Source organism: Pezoporus flaviventris, unplaced genomic scaffold (assembly GCF_033815535.1).
Source record: "Pezoporus flaviventris isolate CSIRO_AGI_PZ_B2104156 unplaced genomic scaffold, CSIRO_AGI_Pfla_v1 ptg000015l, whole genome shotgun sequence".
NCBI classification, from domain to species: Eukaryota; Metazoa; Chordata; class Aves; order Psittaciformes; family Psittacidae; genus Pezoporus; species Pezoporus flaviventris.
Genome location: NW_026892563.1, coordinates 17,211,964 through 17,236,078, shown reverse-complemented (window position 1 = coordinate 17,236,078; position 24,115 = coordinate 17,211,964). Strand labels below are relative to the sequence as shown.

Below are 24,115 nucleotides of genomic sequence, written 5' to 3'. Positions count from 1 at the left end.
GTATATCTTCATATTTCAAGAACTTTAAAAATAGAATTATTGATGCTGCAGAAGAAAACTGGCAAGGATATTATGAATGCACAGGGATTACTATAGAATAGTGAGATGTTGATACCTTTATTAGGAAGCATGTCAATTTCAGGCACAGAAGAATCAGTTGTTCGTGGGAATATTCTGCACTGTATTTTATATCAATAAAAATATAGGAGACTCTCATAGTTTTCTTGAGATCATGCAAGACAAGCAGAGTGCTAGAAAGCTTTTTGCTAAATAAACTCTTTTGGTTGGCAAGGATATGACTTGGGACAATATTCTCACCTTTTTATTAAGTGAGAAGTGTTTGGAAGTTTAAAGTCCAGATTCTGGTGCAAAATCTTCAACTAGTTTCATGCATAAATACCACAACATTTACAAGAAGACAACAAAATATTTTAATTTAAATATGCTCAATACTATAGAACTGTATAAAATACCAACTAAGCATTCATTTGAACGTTAGAAAAAAAAACAAAATAAACCCAAGAAACAACAGGAAAAGCAAGCAGCACGCTGTAGTAATAACAGAAGGTGGCACAGCCCAGAATATACGACCAGAAATGCAGGCAAGTTACTGCTTCACAACTGTTGTTTGCAACTACCATCAGAATGGGAAACACACTGTAACCATCCCAAGACTTCCATGGTTTCTAGTGTCCACCTTGTTATGCAGATGCCAGTGTACTAAAAATGACAACCATATTAGTATTTAACATCATGTTCTTTTTGATTGAAAGGTAGCACTGATTTCTTCGGATTGCTAGGAAACAACCGCAACTACCCGGATTTCTAATGCAAAACAAATGCTTTAATTGGTAATCATAGAAAGATGGAAAAAGGACAGAACAGGAGTTATTCCAACAATTTTAAATTAAATGAAGTGACACACTAAGTCCAGCAGTAATTTGAAAAACATAGAAGAAATCTTGGAAAGGTTTAAAGGCAGTTGTAGCAAACCTACAAAGTTTCTCTCCTTTTTATTTATTTTGCATGTTAACAAGCAGTACATGTATCAAGCTGATTGTTACACCTTAGTAACACAAAATAATGTTATGCACCCCCATGTCCATAAAACATGGCTTCAGCAATACATGGCATTAGCTCTTCTTAACACTGTTAACACGGAGAGAATGCTACTTGAGTTAGGTCCAAGTACCAGTTTTTGTTTCAGGTCACAGGGCACACCACTCAAACCAAGATCATACTGCAGGTATTACTGAAGTTCAATATATTCCTGCTCTCTGTAGTTGCAGGGTATCAATCTCTGTTTTGCTTAGTATTATAAAAGGCCTTCAGTAACATTGCACCACAGCTTGGAATGGTTTCATTACCTGTTTTTTAAAAAATACATTATTTATTTAAAAACCAAGGTGTGAACCTGGGCATTTCAGTCAATGTTTGCTTCAAATGGCACAGAATGGATGTCCCAGCTACAAAACACTTCCTCAGACCAACTCTGGCAAAAGCAAACAGAGAATCATTCTTTCATGTCTAAAAACATGTCGAGAGGCTTCACACATCTCCTTTCTAAAACTGTAAGTTACGTATTTCCCCAGATTTCAGTTAGTTACTATCTCTTAAAAAAAAAAGAAAAAGAAAAAGAATCCTGAAATCTATTTCAAAGTGAGGATCTCCATTTAAAAAAACAAGTAGTAAAATACACTTTTGTCTTCTTTCTTCCTCTGAACTTGTATGCCATGGGCTTCTGTCGTTTAACACTAACATATAAAAAGCCCTAAAGCTTCTCCAACAGATACCCATTACTTAAGAATGCAAGATTACTTGGCATTAAACATTTCTAAATACCAGCTTATTTTGGAAGCAAAGCTAAGAAAGATTTTATTTATGGACATAGAAAGCCAGTAGAAAAAGGTACAAGTGTGTAGCTTGTAGAACAGTTCACATCGGGAATGAACGAGGAAAAGGCACTCCATCTCTCTTTGCTGTTCTACACACTGTGTGCAATTTTTCAATTACTGTTAAACCTTTGCTCACAAGAATGCAGATTCACATACTGAGTAGAGTTCACATCTCTCCAACATCATGGTTTTCACTGAAAAATTACATTGCTGTGAATATGCAACATTAGCTTTATTTATACATTTAAAAGTACTTTTTTTCCAAATGAGAAAGTCAAAGCTACCAAACTAGACGTTATTGAAGATATAAATTATTTGAACTTAAATAATTTAAAATTAACTTGTTTAAACAACTTTCCTATTGCACTTTTTCCATTGCGTTGCCAGATAAAACCCTACATAGGCATTTAAAAGGTTAAAATTTTAAAAGCACAAGTTACATAGCACCAAAATAAGGTGCTGAAGAAATCTTATGCCTGCTGGAAAATAAGTGCCAATAAAAACAAATATAAATATATATGTATATACACATCTAGTAGTAAGTCCAGGATGCTGAGATAATAAATACTTCAAATAATTCCCCAGATTTCCAGAAACATGTGAGAAACTATAGAAAATGCAAAGTTACTTTAGAAGACCAAGAATACACATGCACAAAATCTATTTTAAGAAAAAGGTTTAGAGTTCCCATACTTTAATCTTTAAAACCAGCTCTGTTATCGCTATGTACTCCACACAATGACTAGCCTATTAGTTTGATGATTTTTGTGAGTCAGAACAAAGAAAGCTTCCCCCAGCTGCTTTATAATGGAAGAGCTTATAGCACCCCCCCAAAAAAATAAACCTAGTTTGTCCTGTTATGTCTCAAAATGTCTTCTTCTGCCTATCTTTTGTTCCCAGCAATCTGGGAATACCCTCATGGCATCCATCAACTTGCAGCATCAAGAGTAAGGATGAAACTTCCTATATTTTTTCTGAGCAAACTTATATTGGAATTTCTCCTATTATAACTGCTGCTGTTGCCACCAAACCTGTGACCTGCTGTTTCCACAGTAAATTTTCCCCTTGCATATGTCTACTTGCAACCTTGGAAAAACAACAGCAGTTCAACTGAAATGGGTAGGAGTATAATCTGGCCGTCTCGTCTGAATAATTTTTGGTTTGGGTTTCTTTGTTTCTTCTTCCGTATCGTTTTCCTGGTCACTCTCACATACGTGGACGACAACACTAGGAGTAGTGTCAGTTGCAGCATGTAGCTCATACTTTTCTCCTGAAAGTTAAAATATTAGCAAAACTTGTTAAAAAGCATCCATTCTGTAGAGAAGTATGAAAGAAATTGAGAAGAGGAATACATAAAAATGCATAAGTAATACCCTTGACAACAATCTGATGCCACAAGGCATTAGATGGTGCAGGCAAGTGCATTGCCAATAGTCACATTTACCACTCCAAAATATTTTGGTTCTGTTTTCAAATCAACATAGCTCAGCTGCTTGCTTAAAAGCAAGTTCATGTATATTACCCTAGGTATTCAAGAAAGCATTCTACATGAGCAGTTGTAAGTCTCCTTGGTGGGTTTTTGTAATTTTAAAGCTTGCAAGATTATCTATCCACTGTACCACATTCAGGAAGACTTGGTTTTCCTGAATGACAGCAAAACCACAGGATCTTCCTTCCCCCAAAAAACTTTCAGTTTAAGAAAGCTGGATACAGCTCTTCCCACTTCACACAGAGGTGCTCTAACACTGTTCTGGCATTCTGTGGAGGAGCAGAGCTAGTTAGCAGGCTTCATGCACATCTAATGTCAAACACTCATATAATACAACCAGTGTGTAGAAGTGCTATGATACAAATTTTATTGAACACTGATCTGCAATCTAGTTTTTCAGTAATAAAAGAATTGCTTTTATGTCTAATCTTACATTATGTCAGGGAAAGGGCAAACTATTTCCTTTCACCACTTCCCTGATCAGCTCCCCTGAATTTTTTTCCTTGTCACTTTATACTCACAACCTCTCAGTGGAAAGAACAGTCTCCATTAAGACCACTACAGTGATATGCACATCAGCTGTTCAGAAGAGCTAACACCTGTGGCAAGCAGCACACTCTAGTGTGTCAAGGCTCTGAAGTGGTCTCTGCTGTTTCCCTCAGAATTTCATGAAGAGGAACTGGTGCAACAAGTAGCTCCATAGAGGAAAAAGCTCTCGCCTCCAGTTCTTCAGAAACACACAAGCCATTGTGCTAGAGTAACCTCACTTGCTCCTTGGTACCAAGTCATTAACTCCATATTCCAACATCACGATCAAGAGGCAAGCTTTACAGAGCTCAACATTCACAATATACATGAAAAATCTCATAGGAAAAAGGATCACAGATCTGTCAATGAGCTTACTGCAGGGCATGTCAATAACAGAGCTTTCAGGGGGAAAAGGACCAACTTTTACTGCTTAATAAGCCCTTAAGTATTTAAGATCTCCTGGCATCTTTTTGGTATCGCTAAAACTTAAAAGGAAACTTTTAATTACTATGTGTGTATGAAACTACCGTTTACTCATACTTCTTTTCTGACATCTCAAGTTTACATGGTTGAGAGTAATTAACTCAAAAAGTTCTAGAAATTTAGACAGTTTAAAAGGTGGTTTACTCAAACAAAATTCTAGTATTTCTACTCCTCCTTACCTGGTCCTAACTTGGAGATAGCATACAAAAGGTCATAGTTAATGACTGGAGTAGCATCTTCCACTTGCTTCCAGCCAACAGGTGGAGAGGCAGGAGGTGAAATCAAAAACTGTTTGTCAGGATTCGGTGGTGCCAAATGTGAGCTTCCAATGTGCAAAGTCTGGAAAAAGCAATAAAAGCCAATGCTGTTTCACTATTATCAATGAATCCATCATTCATGAGCAGTTTTAAGGTTTGGATAGATGTGATGCTGTAACAGGCACTCAAGGTGGCAGCACGTAACTATATTATTGAAGAGAGCTATATGAAAGACTCAGTATACAAAATACAGACAAGCCACCACATTCATTAACTCTGATGAAACATGCAATGAATTATGCACATCCACATCTTATCACGGATTTCTACAAGAATTTCACCAGAAATTATCTGCCCTTAAAATACTGAAGTAGGAGGAAGCTGGATATGGGCTTTAAGGCCTAATGACAAATGGTGTTGAAACTCATTACCACAAGTGAGAGTGGTGAGAATTCTAGAAGGTATATAAATAAACTGGCTCCTTCAGGACTGTCCCTAGGGACATCTGAAACAGACACACATAGATTAATTTTCCCATTTAATTTGCGGAGGAAAATACACAGCAGCTACCAAAAAAAACCCAGATTACCAGAACCTGAGTTTCACCTCTTTAGCAGCAGAGCTAGCCAGCTATACAGCTGCACTGATAGTGATCTCCAAGTGCACACATGTGCTAAACAAACGATTTGCAGCAGTGAGAGCAGGATCACCAGGTAGTCCTGAACCTGCAGCTCTCTGGATTCCCTCAGATACTGCTTGAGCAAGCATGTGTGTAAGGGTGTACTGCTGGCAGAGCTACTTTCCCCACCCCATGAACTCCTTTAACTGTGCTGATTACTGTCATCTACTCCCTTTCCCCCAGATTATCAAAACAATACAGAGGGAGACATAAATGCGAAGTATGCAACACCTCCAAATACTTGTAGCTTTGGAATAACCTGTGATTCTCTAATCAAACTGAAAAAAATTAAGTGTTCATTAGCATGACTGAAGACTTGTCGAAACTTATCAGGGTTAAGTTATGCTTTAGTACTTTGTAAGGATAATCACAAGACTCACCTGAGCAAAATACAGTTTTATTTCCTTTCCAAGGAACTCTGTCTTGTGCAACTGGATTCTAGCATCTGCTGCAGATAAAGGGTTACTGAAATTTATTCGTACTCTTTTGAAGCTCTTAAAATACTGAAAGGTGATATCTCTGTCGAATGTTCTAAACAGTGATTCAAATTTGGCCTGAAAAGAAAGGACCAGAGAAGAAAGTTAACAGGCAAAACACTACAATTTCTTTAAAGAAATATAGAAATAAACTGCAGTTACTACTAGCAGCATACTACTACTCTTGAATATTGATCTATTTATAACAGCTTAGATTTAGTTTTCTTCTCTCTTTTTATAACAAATTTGTTTAACCTAGCACTTCTTGTCTATATAGCAGCTTATTTCTTCTTTACTGAAAATGGATTATTATTAGTGTTGGACATGATACTCTGAGTTAGTGACACAAAGAAATAACAGTATTGGTAACAAATTGAAAAGAAATGCTTGCCTTATAAAATTAATATACAAAAAAAAGTCTGTCAGGCACATCTTTGTCTGAGAATGCAATTTTCAAGGAAACCAACATGACAGTTTTAATAGAAGAAAATGTAAAAACCAAAAAACCACCAACAAAACAAAACATATTTGCAACGTAAATGTTATTTTTCTGCAGTGTCTCAGCATGCATAATAAAGTTCAGGAACATCTCCTGTTTTAATAGCTGCTACTTTAAGAAAATTAACATACTCTTAACTGCACTCTGGTTTTACAGCCTCTTCTATTTTTGGAACTGAATTCCAAAAAAGCTCTCACTATCTTTCCTAAAAAAATCTTCAGGACGAACCATACAGCTTCTAAAGTACCTTTGGCACATTCCTTGTTTTGACTGTATGGTAAGAGCAGGAACTGGACCAAAACCTTATACATTCATAGATCTGCAGCTGTCACTTTGCTGTCCTATCTTTGTGAGAGACTGAAACACCTTTGCCATCAGCTGGCTATTTTCATTTTAAGCTTTAGGTTTGTGCTCCTAGGGCATCTATGCAAACCTGGCTATTTTTCATATCATTTACATGAAGAGTGCTTCCAGTCTTACTTTATGATGCCACACAAAAAGATGAGAAAGCAGCAGGAGGTTCTGAAGCTGCCATGCTTTTGCAAAGTGTTTCACGCTCACCCTGAGAACACAGTAACCAGTCACAAGCCTTTTTTCAGTGATGGCAATAGATCAGACATTCAGATTTCAGGTATTTTTTTCTCTTCATAAAAGCTTACTAGAAGATCAACACAAAGCCAAAATAAACAAGTAAGTAAAATCACACTGCCTCTTTTTTTACTGTTACGCTTTGAATTAGTAGGGAAAAGCAACAAACACTACATAAGAAGGCAGCGATTACTTCAAAATTTCATTTTCCTTCCTGAAAAGTTCTGTTTCACAGACTCTCCACAGCCGTGTACAGAACCACTACGTATCAAAGATAAAGTATCAGAGCTGTCCTGCTTCTTGCTGAGCTGCACTTAAGCTTCTTCAAAACGAGCTCTGAAACAAGGCGAGGACCCTCTACACACAAAGCCTGTATCTGTTAGCCTCCTATACTCTGAGAGCGCTGGATGCAACCACGAAAAGTAAGTAAAACCCACACTAAGTTACATTTTAAAGTTCCCATTCAACACAAATTGAGAGAGTACCTGCAAGATTTGTGCAATATATATATATATATTTTTAAACGTGTGATTCTAGAGGTCATAAGTGTCGTGCTAGCAATACAACAGTAAACAAAATGTTATTTTCATCCCTAAGGTATCCTAGCAGTCAAAAATTCCCTGTATCAGGACTGGATTACTTACATTATGTTAATTCTAATCAGTTAAATATAAACCTGAGAGGACTTCTTATAGTTTTAACATTATGCTCTTAGCTACAGTGCCAGCCAAAAAAAACAACACCATGGAAAGTATAAAGTGTGCTATAAATTATGTGAAACTTACCACCAAAATCATACTTTAAACATCTGCTGAAAGCACATACACAAGTGAAGAGTGCTCTATACAGACAGTCAAAGAAGTCTGGAGGTAAACTTCTGATCATTTTCAAACCCACGCAATTTAAGTGACAGTAATTTCCAGAGTTCGTAATTCATGTCAGAGCATACTGTTGCAGACTTCTAAGACTCAAGACCCTTACATCAAACTGAAATTTTCTCACAAGTCATAAAGGTATCAAGGTATTTTAGAGAATTTGAAACAGCAGCTACATACTTCAGTAGTTCACAGGAATAAACCACAAAAGATAGAACATACCCTTGTTTCTGCTTGATTGAAGACATCGCTATCTGCCACGCACGCAATCAGAGAACTAAAACTGTAGTTAAAATTTCTGAAATGCATTTTATGCTTCACTAAAGCAATGCTTGCTGCTCCGCAAGAAGCCGAGGACTTAAGGAAGCCGTTGGTCCTGCAGGCAGCGTTTATAAGGGAAACAAGTCCAGCCCCTCAACGAAAAAAAAACAAAAGGAAAGCAAAAGAAAGGTTTCAGAGCATCCTGTATGTGACAGCGAATTCCTGAACAAAGTCCTGCATGCTTTGAGGCAGTCGGGAACAAAATGTAAGCTGCGACTGGAAAGAGGTGACGTCAGCACATTAGTCAGCTTCCCTATGCTAATTACCAGTGCTCGGGAGGATGGAAAAAACAGCTGAGGTTTGCACAGCAGCTGCTTTCTCGAGCCTCTTGCAGCATAGTTTCCACTGGTAGTAATTCCATTCAGCACTCAGACAACATGCTCTTCACTGGAATGGGACAACCCATCTTAAGATGGAAAATGTTGCTGCTAAAGGACCAAAGTCTAGAGTAATAGGCTGTAATTAGCCAGGAGGAAAATTGCAAGACTTCGGAATGGAAAACAAATCCCTCAGGTCAAGAGCTTTTGGTAATTTTGTGGAAAAATACACAGACTGATATTTAGAGATTAGGAGGAATCGATTTGGGAAAATACTTTTTCCCCCCATTACAGTGAGAAGTCTTTTTGAAGCTTTCTTCAAAGCAACTATACGGACTAATTACCATTCTCACTTTATTAAAAACCTCATTTCGAGCTTCATAAACTGCTGAGACTTTTTGTTTGGGGATTTTTTTTACTTTTCTTTAACCAGGACATCACAAGAAATCTGGTGGCAGTGTTTTAAGAGACACCCTGAACTACTGACAGTAGCGATGAGGCATTAAACCTACATTTCTGGCATTTTGTGGTTTATCCATATCCCAGCTTCAGAACATTTCCCACAAAGCAGCATAGAACAGGCTTTTGTGGGGGGAGTTTTGGGGTTTGTGGTTTTTTTTTTTTGCCTTAAAAAGAAATAAAAAAAAAATAGTCAAGAACTGTTTAAAAACTCGGTAATATCTGAAGTAATTCACTAAGTTTAAACTGAAGCTCTTACAAGCTATTTGGAACTCTCCTTTTCAGCTTCAAATCAAAGTTTATAATAAAGTCAAAAATCCTAAGTGCAATTTAGTTCATGTTACTGTACGGGGCTCTGACAGAACCATATTTTTATGAAATACTTGCAGACAGTCATAATTTTAAAACCTTATTTCATAAATATTTAATCATGGGCAACTACTCACATGAATAGCCTCTTTTATTTCCAGTGGTTCTACTTACTTGCTCTAAGTTAAAGATGCTTATTGTGCCACAGTCTAAAATTCTCCATTTACCAGCCAAACTCTCTGCTATTGTAAAGTTACCTTGGTGTGAAAGAGTACTCAGACCAACTTCCTAGCACCTTTTCTTAGAAGCCCTTGAAAATAAGCTCAGCACAAGAGAAGGTGCTTGGAAGAACAACTCAACAATTGGTATAGATGCTGTCATGGAGATTAAAATCAACTCTGAAAGACAGCAACAGGTAACAACCCTCCACAGTTCTCCAGGACCACCTAACATACTGGGTACCTGAGGGACAGAAAAGATAGGGAGAAACAGCAGCTCCCTTCTTCCCCCTGACCTCCCAGGAAGATGGGATGCAGTGGCTATCCAGCTCCTCAGCACTACCAAGATCTGGACTGGGCGCACATACAGTGAGAACACTTCCAAGCCCATGACCTGTACCCAGAAACACAGATACCTGATGACTCATAAACAGCCATCATGCCAAGCAGGGAACCTGAACTCACACAGAAAATCATGCCGAGTATGTCTTGAATCCCTTGCCCTGGAATTAGGTCGTCAAGTGTCTTAAAGACTTCGGAAGTGGAAGCACCAAGTATGACTCTGTAGACCAGTGGTGAGGATGCTCATCTGGAAAATATGGCCATGAATCACCTGAGCACAAAAGGAAAACAGGCTTTCCACATCCTAGGTGAATGCTATAGTTTCTGATAAGAAAGTAAAGAAGGTCCCCCCCTTCAACCTGCTACTGAGTCAGTCATTTAGCATACTCTGAGGCTACCAAGCTGCCTGCATCACCTCTGTGGGTGACAGGCAGCAAGAATATTTGAGCCTCACAAGGCCTACACAGGAGGCAGTCACAAGCTTCTGAAGCCTTTGGCAACCTAGCTGCAGACCTTTATATAGCTAAGTGTGTCAAAGCTTCCTAGGAGTCCAGTGGCTGTAAAAGTCTTCAAAAGCCCCGTTTTGGACTTCACAGCTTAGAGTAGGATAGGTAGATGTCATGTACTTGCATTCCTTTGTAACTATAGACTGAGACTTTTATGCCCAGATCCCATGAAGAGTTAAGATATTAAAAATACCTCTGATTGCTATCCTCAAGGCCACCTACACATTACTGGGACCTAAAGAAAATTAGTTTACAAGTCTTTCAGATATAACCGTCATCTAAACCGGGACTGTAGCCTGCTGTACTGCTGTAAACAAACCATCTCTTTTTGAGAACATCTAACATGTCACAAAATGGTTTTTCACAGTCCTCTCTGGATGTAAAATAAACATTGAGTCTTCTACTGATACATACTAGGTCTTCCCTTTGCCCAACTAAAAGGACAAAGAAAATAAAGCAGTCCTAATCTGTTCTATTTTACCCTTAATATTTTTGCTAAGGTTGCATTACCAGTCTCTCTTAAAGAAACAACTTGAGAAAAAAAAAAAAAGATGGAAAAAGATGGTTGCACACTACTCCATTCACAACACAGAATAAATTGAGAATTAGTATTCTGTGGGAGGAGAAATCCCTTTGAACTGGTATAATATCCTTAGTGCTATTCTTGATTAGAACAAAATTGCAGTCCACAATGTTTCAATTAGTAGATTTAAGGCAGCAGCACTGTGTTGCGAGCCCCCAGATGTACCCTGGAAACGAAGAGTCAAAGTTACAAGGCCACCATTACAAAATCCTGTCAGTGTTGCAGTGTTTCTCCTGAGGTGTTCAGGTGCTGCAACATTTGCTAACCACATGCTAAGAGTCTGGAACAAGAACATGACAAGACTATCAGAACTCCTGGATATGATGTTCTGATACAAAAATCAGAGTACAGTTTCTTCCTCATCTTCAAAGCATTTGCTACTTTTTGTCGTCTCTTTGAGACTCCCTAGTGACCTACAGAAAGAGAACGAGGGCAAGATTACCTGCTTTAAGATACATGCTATCATCTAGATACCAAATAAACTTCTGATACCAAATAATACAAAGGTCATCAGTGCAATGGGATGCTGCTGTACTTCAGGCAACAAGACTCAGAGAAACCAACCTGGGCAAGAATAGTGTGACGTGACGACACAGTCAGCCCTGCTTTCTCAGGTTTCACCTTTGCCTTGAAAGGTACACAGATGCCAGGGCTTAAGTTTTAAAAGTTGAGTACTAAAACCTGCAGACAAGATACTCAGTGCAGACCTAAAGTACTCCCTAACATCATTAGCACCTGACAGATCCTCCACTAGTAGCACTTCCCAGGCAGAGAAATTCAACAGTGACCATTTTTTAATTACTTCTGGAGGTGAAAGGAGAAACTAGGATTCAAATGAGCATACAGAACAGCGGGAACACAAGACGACTGAATGCCATAAACAGTTCTATAATTTAATCTCCACATGCAGTAAAATAGGTAAGGCATAGCAGAGGAGGAAGTGAGACCACAGAAGTTGGAAAAAGGTAAGTCACAAAAATGACTGTTCATTGCCTATCACTACGTTAGCAAAGCTAACAATCAGAGGAAGAAAATTAACATCAAAATAAATGTGTTGGTAATTCTGTAAGCTAATAAAATGATCACCTGTGAGCTATAAATCAGAACAATGTAGTCCATTCTTTTCTCTCATCCCTGGCAGACTTTTAGAATTGCCCTTGGAGGGTGCTCTTCACATAATCCCTGTGTTCCCTCTATATATACTTGCTGATCTTTTGCTATCAACATATAGTTTCTATTCCTGTCTTCATGTTAATTATCTTGCCTTAGTCCTTACTTATGACAGGGATAAACATCTTGAAGATCTTGAAGTTATCCAGAATGAATAATCATACTGGTTTCATTTTCCTAGCAGCTGGGAGAGGGAGGGGCAGACAGGGGATGGGCTTCCAGAACCATCCATGCATGTCTAGGGTCAGTAAGCTCTGCTCTGTGCCAGCATGCACCTGAGTTCAGACAACCTTCTAACCTGTGCTGCTCTGTCAGCACATAGTATATGTCTGCATGGGACAGGCACGCTGAAAGAGAATGGGAAAAACTAACAAACATTCCTTTATAGAACATAACACTTACCTAGAGCATGGATTCAGCATGCTTTCAGGTAAACAAAAAATTCCCAGAACTCAGGGCCACTGGAAAGGCAAGTAAGTTTAACACATGAAGGGCTAATGAGCAAGTCCTTGACTGCGTATTTTTCTTTACTGCCTCTTAAGTGTGCTCTGCAAACACTGCCATCAAGGAATAGTAACATTCTCCATCATGAAAAAAATCTTCTTTTCCCTGCCCTTGCATTCAAGAAGTGGGTTATTATTATGTGGATGTTTGTGTTCTGGGGTTTGTTTTGTTTTGAAACTTACTTGGTGAGCAAGAGGAGTCACATCAGTGCTGGCTGGCTCAATCAAAGAGCTAGGAGTGAGTGCAGTGAGTTAAGACACTTGCCTTAAAATGTCTGTACAATTCTTAGGATCATTTTACTAGCCAAAAATGAATCAGCTTCCTGGGACATGATTTCTTTTTGTAGGTCTGACAGGATTTGTTATGAAGTAAAATTATCTGGCTGACTAATCATACTTGAGTATACTTTTTTCTCAAAAAAATCCTTCCAATAGCCTGAGCACAGGGAGACTGGCAACCTTAAGATCTAATTCAGAACACTGGAATAGATATACACCTACTCATGCAGTAACATAGCCCTTAACTGAGCCATACAAATTTCTCCCATGCCATGCAAACCCAGATCAGAAACACTGGGAGAAGAAGGGAGTCAGAATCTTCACACAACTGAAAACGTTAATGAACAGTTTCTTCTCTTTTGTGGTTAGGAAAACTAATTTTCCTAACTAAAGGAAACTAAGTTTTCCTAAGGTTGCATACTCGATTTTATATTCTATGCATTGATCAGATCATCAGAAAGACATTACAAGCAAAACGAGTGCATACACCAAGTTAGTACATCACCAGAGAAATAATCTGTAATAAACCACCTTTTTAACAAGCAAAAAAAAAGAATCTTTAATGTTACAAAGTAACTGCATGGATAGTATCTGCAAATGTATTTACAATAAAGAAATCACACAGAGCACAGCAATATAAACACACAAACTGGTTTTCCAAATAACACAGAGCTACGTGCAGGGTATTAAATCAAGGTAACACCCACACAATGACAAAATGGAAAAATGGGCATGAAGCATGGAGTTAAGACTGTCATCATCAGCTCCTCTCATTAACTTTGTTTATATCAGAGAACAGCAAACACATGACCACTTATGCTTACAAGTATTTTAGTCACTGAATTTCCAGTCATAAAAATAGAGAAAAAAATTTGTGCAGTTTTAACAAAATTTAAGCATCTGATTCCATATAACAGCCTACACAGAAGAAATCCCTACCTGTCTGTACTACATCAAGCTAGATCAAGTACTTGTATATAGAAACCATTTGGAAAAATTATCCAGCGGCTATAAAACTGAACTTCTGGACAGTACTTTCATCTCTAAAAAGGAACTTTCCAAAATATGTAAAAGCAAGCAAAAATGCTATGAAGATTCTGAACCTTTACTAAGATGGTACACATGCTTAAGATGCAAGACCCAAACACCTTTATATACGTAAAATTATATAAGGAGAAATGCCAATCAAACAATTTTTTTTCAAAAAGCTATCTATTTTTCCTGTGTTTCTGTTTAAATTTATTAACTCATTTGTTTTAATTACAAAATTATCTACAGGTAATATATTCACAGTAGAAAGAACATACCATGAAACACCACACCTTTTTGCAGTGATTGCGTAAGAGGACTGAAAAAGGAGAAAGTACTTGCAAATAAACATTTCTCCCACCCGCACCACAGAGAGATAATTTGGTTTCAAATAATCAAAACAACCTACAAGAAGATGCTTTTTTAAAGTGTACGAAAATACCTGAAAAAGACTGTCCAGCAATATTACAGTTCAATCCATTACACGTTGGGGGTGGAGAGGGCTGCAAGACAAAAAAGTAAACCTACAGAATAAAAAGCCAAAGCCAAAGCCAAAGACCAAGATGATAAACTTTAACTGAAACAAATGTAAACAAGATCGCTCCCGTGGCCGGACATAGTTGCAGTGTTGATTATTTATTTCTACTTAAGGCGGAAAAGGGAAAGAAAAGGCGATGAGGACAATAGTACAGTCTATAACTCGTAGCGGAAGTGGTGTGCATGCCACATTAGAAAAGGCTAACTAAGGAAAGGGAAGGGCAGGAAATCCTTAAACAACTCTTCTAACTTAAACTTGTTGAAGGCTTCTATAAATATAGATATCTATATAAATCCTTCCCTCAGAGTGGAGATTTAAAAAGGGGAAAGAGGAAAATTCTCAAAAGATCATCTATATTTATTATGAGCTAAAAAAGAACAAGGGCTTTTAAACCAAAATGTGTTAATAGGCCATTTTTGCCTGCTTTAAAATAAAGCATCTGTAAACTATTTACAGCAAAATTGAAGGAAGTTGTTTGTTAAAAAAATGTTCCCACCCTCCAAAATACAGATAGTATCCCAAAAGCACTGTGTACTTAAGGAAATGTGTGTATTCTTCCTATCACTATAGCTAGGAAAAATTATCAGGAGTCTGACCTTTTCAAGGTTATCTGAATACCAGTGTGGGGAAAAAAAAAAATCCAGACAGTAATTAACAGGTAGATTTGCAAGATGAAGCCATTTAAGAAAGGAAGAAGGGATATGCTACACACCTTAGCTATTAAAACAGCCTTGAGATTATTTCTTGAGTGAGGAGGCACCTTCTGAAGATGAAGAACACTTTGGTTTTGTAAAGAGAAACAGCTGTAAAGTTATTTATAAGTTGGATTCAGTGGAGGGAAAGGTCCAGGGGATAGGGCACATGCTGACAGTGAGATCCATGCATTCCTTCAGCACGTCACACATTTCTGACACACACACAGCTGGAGTGCTGCACTCCAATGCTGCCTCTGCACATTGCCCACGCATTAGGGTGAGCTAAAGGGCACTGAGGAATATTGGTGCTGGACCTGTACACTGATATCTAAAATATGCCATGTTTGAAGGCTGAACAGAAATGGGCCTTTAATGTTAACCTAGATATATTTAAATGTTGACAGTGATGTAAATAGAACTATCTTCAGCAGCTGAAACGACTAGCAATGAGGAATAAAAGTTTTTGGAAGACTATCGCCTTGTGACAGCTTATAAGAAAGATGTAGCAAAAGACACAGAAATGAAAGTTCCCCAGACCTTTCTGATGCTAAGAGGGAAAGAGACCCCAGGAAGTGATCCAGCAGTGTGTCACAATCCAGTCCCACAACTGAGAGCATTTTATTCAAGCCCTATTGAGCTGAAGCCAGCGTGGTCAAAGCTCGCCAATACCAGATGTTTCAGCATCAAGCACACACTTCCAAAACTCCCTTTTTTCCACCCTGGAGCCAGAAGCAGCATCCACAACATAAATGAAAAATGCTAACAGAACACTGAACCTAAACTTGGTTTATGATTTAAAAAAAACCAAACCAGTAAGTTATGATCTGTTCTGATCTATACACATGTAACTACAGTGATGAAGACACGGTACGTTTTACAAAACAGGATATTTTAAAAACTAAATTTTGAGATGACTGGGCAAGGTTATGATCCAGATTCACATACTGAAAACTCCATCTTCTAAAACCTTATATATATAATACGTTATACTAAAACCTTCATGTCAGCATCCTAGTCTTAAATATTGCTTGGGGGGAAAAAATATTTGTTTGGCTTTCTGGCTTTATGACACACACACTGATCATCACAGCAGGATTAAAAGGCAGGTGTCGTTTTTGGTTCAATGTACTTCCAGATCCATTGGAAGTATTCTAACAAAAACCAAAAAAGTCAAGTTATTTTTATCTCACTTTGTACATTCTAGATAATGAGGAATATCATGCTAAAAGGTCAGTACAGAGGAGAAACAGTAGAAGGAACAAATCTGTGTCAGCTTATCTTTATTCCCTACTCAACATCTAATCAAGAGTTACCATTATAAAACATGAATCAGTGCATAGTAAAGCCTCAGATAAACAAATTTAAGAAACCTAATGACTTTTTCTTTAAGCAACCAAGGGTTTGCCTTCAGATTTGTTCTGACATAGCAACATATTGTTTTAGTGGTTTCCAGATGCATGACCAAGGTTCTCTGATGGGTATTTCAGATCAACTGGTTAGACAAATAGTTCCAAAGTCCTTTAATGCAAAAAAAAAAAAAACAAACCACATAAATAAGTCTGAAGCCAGCTGTCACTTCTCCTGATGATATTGGAGGCTCCTAGGAGCATGCCATCAACCTGTGTTTTGGTGCCATGCTGCTCTTAGTAGCAACCTGTGAGACACCATTAACTCTACTCCTCCATTCCACAGACTGCACTGCAGTATGACAAGTCTGTAATGTTAAGCGAAAATTGCGAAACAAGTAAGAGACATCTGATGGTGGAAATCAAAACCCAGTCATTCTTATCTAACTGTACTCAAACAGAACCAGAGCTTCTGAGCTGCAATGAATCTTCCACAACCATATTTGGGCAATCAGATCAGCTCCCCATGACAAGTTAAAACAGCTGTAAGCAGGGAAGAATATAATAATATTCACTTCTCAGCTCCACCTGTATTCTCCTATTGGAAGGTCTTGAAATTCTGCCATTTGGAGTTTCTCCAGAACAGATGCACACTCCTCAAGGCTAAAGACAGTAAAAAAAAAAAAGCAATTTCAGCAATCACTGCAATAAACACTTTATTTACACCCCCAGCATAACAGCAACATACCTTTACTCAAACCAGTAAGTAGCCTTGGTGGTCCCTCCTCCCAGAGGCTGTTTCTTTGGTAGAATTCTGGGAATCTGTGTGTATTCTTAAACCCAAAGTCACAGCACACAGGTGTCATTCTGTGGACTACTCCCCCTCACAGAGGGAGTACAGCTGATCCAAAACCTTCAAGAGCTATTATTACTATGATGACATTTGCTGAAGCAGCATACTGGCTTGCCTACAGTTTAATTACTTTACAACAACTTTGGAACATTTTCCACTGAATAAAAGAAATTGTGGAGAATGGTTTAGAACAGTCAGTCTTTCTTCACAGGATCTCCAAAACCCATGAGACAATTTTGTTCACCGTTTAATCAATAATTCTTGTAAGTTCCAATCTTATTTCTTCTCCCTTCAATTAAAAATTTTACCTATTAAAGACATGTGAATAGCAAACCATGCTTGCTCCAATGAATGCCAGTTAACCTAGTAATTTTCTTAATCTTAATTCAACAGCTTTTCACATGACAAAAGAAACAAAACAATACTTTCAGAAGGTTACCTGCACCTACTGCTGCTATTTCAAAAGGAGAACAAAGAAGAAATCCTACTCAAATTAGTTCTTAATACAATTTAAAACATTTATTTGAAGTCTTAAGCTATGGCCTACACCCTGAAGCTATATGCCCTTTCAGCAGAAAGCCACAATGCCAAGGGATCCAGAGTTTTGACCACAGAAGTGTGCATTACCTGTGGATGTCAGCGAGGCCTCTATGAAGCCAAGTCTGACTTCAGTGATTTCTCTGGATACAGAAACTATCCACTCCACAATTACTCCACTGAGGGATTACAAAAAGATTCAAGTAACCCACTGATGATTTTTTTTTAAGCACAGATTCCAAAAGCACTGCCAAGAAGGAAAGTAGCTGTTTCGCTGAATAGACTCTTACAAGATTTATTTTTTTAAACAGGACCTTAAAATATAGGAACTGTAGTCATGCTTGCATTATGTAGCCCACATATGTTCAGACAGAATATAAAGAGCTGTGCTCTGTCACAGAAGGGCTATTTACAGTTTCAATGCGTGATAGTTTTCCAGCCAGCCATCTGAAAAATAAATACCTACAGTGTGCTTATTCCTTCCTTGGAAAAATCCATGATTTACACTTCCATTTCCAAGCATTAAACACAAAATTCCTGTTCACTGACTGGTAACATAAAAGTGGTAATTTGGAAATTCCACTACAGAATATTTGAGTAATCAACTAGACTCATTTAGAAAATTTTCATATGGCAAGTATATTCCAAAATTTAAAGTCTTTTTTCAACATGCTTCCATTCCTGCAAGGAATTTACTCAAGTGATCCATAGTAAATGGATTACAATTTTGCCCTCATTTGAATATTCTGGAAGGAAATAAATGTTTTTATACCATGTATTTATTGGTAACTATTTTTCTACTCATATTAAAAACATAATTCCACTTGGAAAAATTAATAGAGTGCTTTTGCTCCCAAAAGTTTGCAAAATTGCAGTGACTAAATAGAATAGTGGACTCATGGAGGCGCGGGATAGAGTGTCTTAAGACTTTATATGCTGAGAGCATTTTAGGAGAGAGAAACAAATTCTTTTTATAGTTAGAGATAACCAACTTCTGTTTAATGACGTTGGTTTCATTAAGAAAAATATTTTCATTAACAGGCAAAAACCAGAACAAGTAAATAAGAACTGAACAGCATTTGGTCAGTTGTATGGACTGATTATACAAACAGAGGCTAATAAAATATGCTAACACTTGTGCAAATTAGCATCTTAAACAGATCATGAATAAATCTGCTGAAAGAATTGAGCCCTCTACAGAAAAATCTCCAAGAAACCTCGCTACTTTGTTCAAGAAGTGACATTTTGGAAAAAAGGTGTTCAATTGAACTGAATAACTGTGATGCTTAGTTATCACCAATTCATGTAATGCCACCCAGAAGCCAGATCAGTGCTGGAATTCCTTCCTGCTCCTTTATACCTCAAAGCCTTCCTATACTTGGGAGCTATAAAACATTCAGTCCAGAGTAACTGGTGTCTCTCTGGAAAATACAAGAACAGAGCAAACAATATTTATGACTGCTGTATACCTAGGAAGTACATTAGAAAGCTCATAAAGTTTGTTCTCACCTGGAAAGCAGGAAACAGTCATTAGCTAACAGCATCTTAAAAGGTTAGGAATTTCTGAGGAGCACTCTATGTTCACTCAGAGGATTACTAAGAGCCTATAACCCTATATTCAGACATCATTCAGGGATAATCTCGTCAGGACATTACTTAATCCTTTAAAGAATGATCTGGAAAAAAGGCATTGTGTTTTACTTTGAAAGAGCCCCTTCATGCAAGTATAAATCCACAGAAGAAAAATGTCTCTTAAAGTGATACAGGGAGTTTTCTGTCATCAGACAGCAGGCAAGGAATGGACTGTATTGAGCCTCTAAAGTTTTAATAAAGTATGATACCAGGACAAAGGGTTAAGGGACAGAATTTGTGATAAGTGTTGCATGAAAATACCAGGGACTGGGCAGAGCAGGAAGACCAAGGAGGCAGCATGCAGAACTCTGCTGTCAGCTATTTTGCTTGGCAGAAGCCAGCTAGGCAACTTATGTGGGCTTCCACACAAGCTAGAACAAGTATCAGCAGATATCACAAGATGTAAAGAAGAGCAAATTCAAAACCTTGTAGAAGGTGATGACCAAGGACACAAATGCAAAGTAAGACAGACATTTGTTCCACCATCTGTGAAATATACTTCGTGTACAAAGGAATTTCCAAGCTTTAGGGGCTTGCTTATACTTCATGCTATAATAAAATTTTAAAAATTAAAATCATTGACGTTATCTTAAGGAAAAAAATATTTTGGTTTTCCATGTTAAGCTCAATGGTATCTTGTATGGCTACAAATTAATATTTTTAAGCTTTTTCTTGTAATCAAATTTCTTCAGGTGTATTTAACTGAAAATGAGGCACCCATCCACTTTCCAAAGAAATTCAAAGTTAAAGTTGCCTAAGTGCCATTCATTTACGTTATCCTCTTTCAGAAATAACCCATTAAGTTATCAAGACACAGTTCAGTGCAGCTGAACACAAAGTGAATGAAGCAGCTTTCACTTACTAAAGAATAAAATATTTCATATATCCCATTAGACCTAACTGGTCTAATCAAGAATATGCACAAGCCATTGTCTACACAGAACACTACCCCCACCCCCAAAAGAACCCCCCACAGCCAATTCCCCTCTCCTCTCCCTCCCCCCAAAAAGAAAACACCACCAAAGCCACAAAGAAAAAAAACAAAATCACCAAACAAAACCACAAAATACAAACCAATCTCCTAAACAGCCCCCAAAAGAACTTGAATGCAATCATCTTTGGTGGAACCAGCTCTCGTCAAGGAAGCGGAAGCAGCAAAAAGCGAGACTTTTCAGTCATTCAATACTCACAGCTTCTTATCTATGAAAGGATGTCAGTAAGTCCAAGCAACTCCCTTCCAAACACCAAGAGCTCCCCTAAGCTTTTGGATCAACAGCCCATGTTACAAAAAAAACTAGTGCAGGATTTGCTTCAAAGATGACTGAAAACTGTAATCCCTCACCCTATGCACTTTCTTTCTGGCATTTCTAGTATTCCCTTTTAATCTTATAACACTGTAATTGTATCACAGAATCATAGAATAGTTAGGGTTGGAAAGGACCTTAAGATCATCTAGCTCCAACCCCCTTGCCATGGGCAGAGATGCCTTCCACTAGACCGGGTTGCTCAAAGCCCCATCCAATCTGGCCTTGAACATTACCAGGGATGGGGCAGTCACAGCTTCTCTGGGCAACCTGTGCCACTGCCTCACCACCCTCACAGGGAAGAGTTTCTCCCCAATATCTAATCTCAATCTACCCTTTTCCAGTTTAAGCCATTCCCGCCATTCCCCTTGCCCTGTCACTACATGCCCCTCTAAAAAGTCCTTCTCCAGCTTTCTTGTAGACCCCCTTTAGGTATTGGAAGGCTGTTATAAGGTCTCTCTGGAGCCTTCTCTTCTAATTAACACTGTTCAGATCCCACCTGCCAGTGCAAAAAGCATGGAAGCTCACACACTTAAATGAGTTTGCATGGGTGAAACACAGACTGTAGACTTGGCTGGTAAGTATGCTGATAACCTGAAAAAAACATATTCTTTATGACCCAATAAAGAAATATTTGGTCAATTTACCATACATGAGGATACCATTTTCCATCAGTTCTCTGAAAAACAGTAATCAGTATTGCAGTGTATGTACATTACCAAGTCCGTAACTTCTGCAGTATCAATGTAGAAGCCTTCATTTCTATAGTTAAGTAATTTCAACTGTGCAAGTTTCAACTTTGTTTAGTTGCTACTCTGAAAGTAAAAGCCTGGCAGTCAAAGGAGAGAAGGCAAGTAATAGTTTCAGAAGACAGAGTGAAAACAGCCCCCCTTTTTAAACTATGACAGCAGGAAAACACAGGTAGAAGAGGCAAGTTCAGGATTAAATTCCCTGTGCATCTTCAAGACATGGTTTCCCCTCAAATACTCACAACCCGTCTGATATTAAATTTCGTATTTATTTCAAAATAAGCATTTTTAGAAAGCTATGAGAAAGTCAAACAGCAGCAACTGTAACTGCTTACTTTTCTAACTACACCTTTTTTATTTATGCCACATGATTTGTATAAAATCGTGGAAAGCTGCACTATTTCCCGATAGCAGAAGGCAAAGGGTGGTCACTCAAACATTTCTTTGACTAATTCATTCCACTGGGTTTTCCATAAGTGATTCATGGCTGTTCTCAACTTTCCTGGAAAACATTTCACAAAGTCTGCACAGTATGTAAAGCAGTATATTCACACTGTCTAGTTTCTAATTGTGAATCTTTTGAGACTCTCTAAAAGCAAACAGCATATTTTAGTGACTTCAATCTATCAATTATGATTTTGTTAAATCAAGCACTCCTATACCCTGAATAACTGCCATCATGGCAAACATGCAATTGCTTGTTTTCCTAAACAAGTTACTCAAGGCTTATGCACAGTTCTACTTTGACATGTAACTAGACTTAGTACATCCTTTAATAGCCAGTTTTATCCTCTCTTGTCCATCCTGATCCTGACATCTCTATTTTATGTCTTGATTCTGTTTCCAGTTAAAGTTAATACCATAACATTGCCACTTTCCTAAATGAAAGAAGGATCAAATCCTTATCTGTAAGCTCCTCTTAGAAGGGATTTGTTACTGTTCAGATGCTGCTGCCAAACCAGTAATACAACAAAAAAACCCAAACTATCAATAAACACAAAGTTACCTGTTTAATACAACTTAAGGTAAGACTATGAGGACGGCATACAACAACTTAACTTTATGACAACCTCAAAAGCCACAGGCTGTCAGACCTCAGTGAAAATACAAACAGTTCCTCCTCAAAGAGCACAGCTGCCAGCAGATCCGATATCCTTTTTAACAACCCATGAAGGGCTACTCTGTTTAAATAGCAAGACACTTATCCTCTACCAGTGAGCATGTGGGAAAACAAACAGTTAAATATATACATTTGAATGCCATATCTACAGACACTCAAACAGATCTGGGGTTTGCCAATCAATTCTTCTTAGCTCTTTATAGAAATGTGGTAATTATAAATACTGACCTGATTCAAAATTTAGGTGGAAATGATGTTCCACAGTGAGAAATTTACTTGGCCTCTTAAGAGGAGCATCTCTGAGGAAACCTTATTTCTTGGAGGATTCAGCAGAGAAGTCTTGACAAACTGGTATGAGGGTAGGTTGAGGGTGGAGAGTGGGGAGGGTGTTGGGGGATGTAATTTGATTTTGTTAAAAAAATTTGAAAATAAATCTAAATGCTTATTTTCAATGCTTATTAAAAAAAAAAAAAGAAAAAACCTAAACATACGAGTACTTTTCACTCTATTTTCTACCTATCCATAGGATATATAGGATCTCCACCATTAGGTGCACTAGGAAACAGGTTTTGGGAGGAACGGGGAGACTGTAAGCAAATTTAGCAAGAGCCTCTCTGAATACTTGCATCTTTTATTAAAAGTTTATTCATTTCTTGGAAGTCTCAACACTACAAACAGCTTGTTTAGATAGAGGGACTGAACTAATTACAAGTTCCCTGAAACTACTTGCTTGACTGGTTGCTAAAAATCCCTTGTGGTGTCAGTTCAACATAGCGCACATCAGTGAGGCCGACTTCAGTACTTGATCAAAGTTCTGGTTACCCTCTATCTGATCAAGCCTGAGTCAGGAGGGTACTACTTAAACAAATGAGTCTTCAAAGTAGTTCCCAGGACCCTCATCTCCTCCCATTTTCATTAAAAAATTTCAGGGAACTTAATTTTGTTTAATCTGTTTGTATGCAGATAAGCTCTGGGTATTGCAAAACTACTTGTAACGTCATGTTATTCGTATCTGTGTTGCTGCCTCTGTGTAATTTGAAGGGTAACAGGTTGATCTCTCTCACTAGTCTTCCCTGCTTAAAAGGGCAATTGATTACACAATTCCTCCCTTCCCAGACAGTCTGACAAAGCACTATTCACAGTTCTCATGCCTTGAATGAGACTTACAAATCTCACTTTGAGGAGAGCTTTGCAGCCCTTACTTCAGACAAGTTCTGCTGGACTGCCATTAAGTCCCCATTTGAAATGACTTAAAGGGTTTACACTCTATGCTCTATTTATTTTTATAAATTTTATAAACATAAGTTACAACATCTGTAAGTAGAACAGTGCTATCAAAATAGCTTTTCAGTTTTATAAAATTCTTACTGTTTCCCAGTGAAGGTTAAAGAACAAAGAAACTTCAGTGTGGTGTGAAACATGAATGCAATTTCTCAGGTTTCCCTAGTGCTTTCAAATCTCCTGTTTACTTGTTCTTGCAGTCCCCCAAACCCTGTTTTGGAAAATACAACCATGAAGTCTTTTCTCCAGCTAAGG

General features: G+C 37.9%; 1 protein-coding gene across 2 annotated transcripts in view; it reads right to left on the bottom strand.

Annotated features, from left to right (window-relative positions):
• Nucleotides 1-407: 407 nt before the first annotated feature.
• RCAN1 (regulator of calcineurin 1) overlaps nucleotides 408-24,115 on the bottom strand; it is a 40,072-nt gene continuing 16,364 nt past the window's right edge. The window contains exons 1-4 of one of the 2 annotated variants that reach the window (XM_061453606.1): nucleotides 7,992-8,257; nucleotides 5,712-5,885; nucleotides 4,575-4,734; nucleotides 408-3,165 (exon numbers count right to left, since the gene is read on the bottom strand). In XM_061453606.1, coding sequence (XP_061309590.1) covers nucleotides 3,002-3,165; nucleotides 4,575-4,734; nucleotides 5,712-5,885; nucleotides 7,992-8,078 — 585 coding nt within the window. In that variant the 5' untranslated portion in view covers nucleotides 8,079-8,257 and the 3' untranslated portion in view covers nucleotides 408-3,001. Of the gene's footprint in view, nucleotides 3,166-4,574; nucleotides 4,735-5,711; nucleotides 5,886-7,991; nucleotides 8,258-24,115 lie in introns of those variants that run through there. The other variant, XM_061453605.1, reaches the window with a different exon arrangement.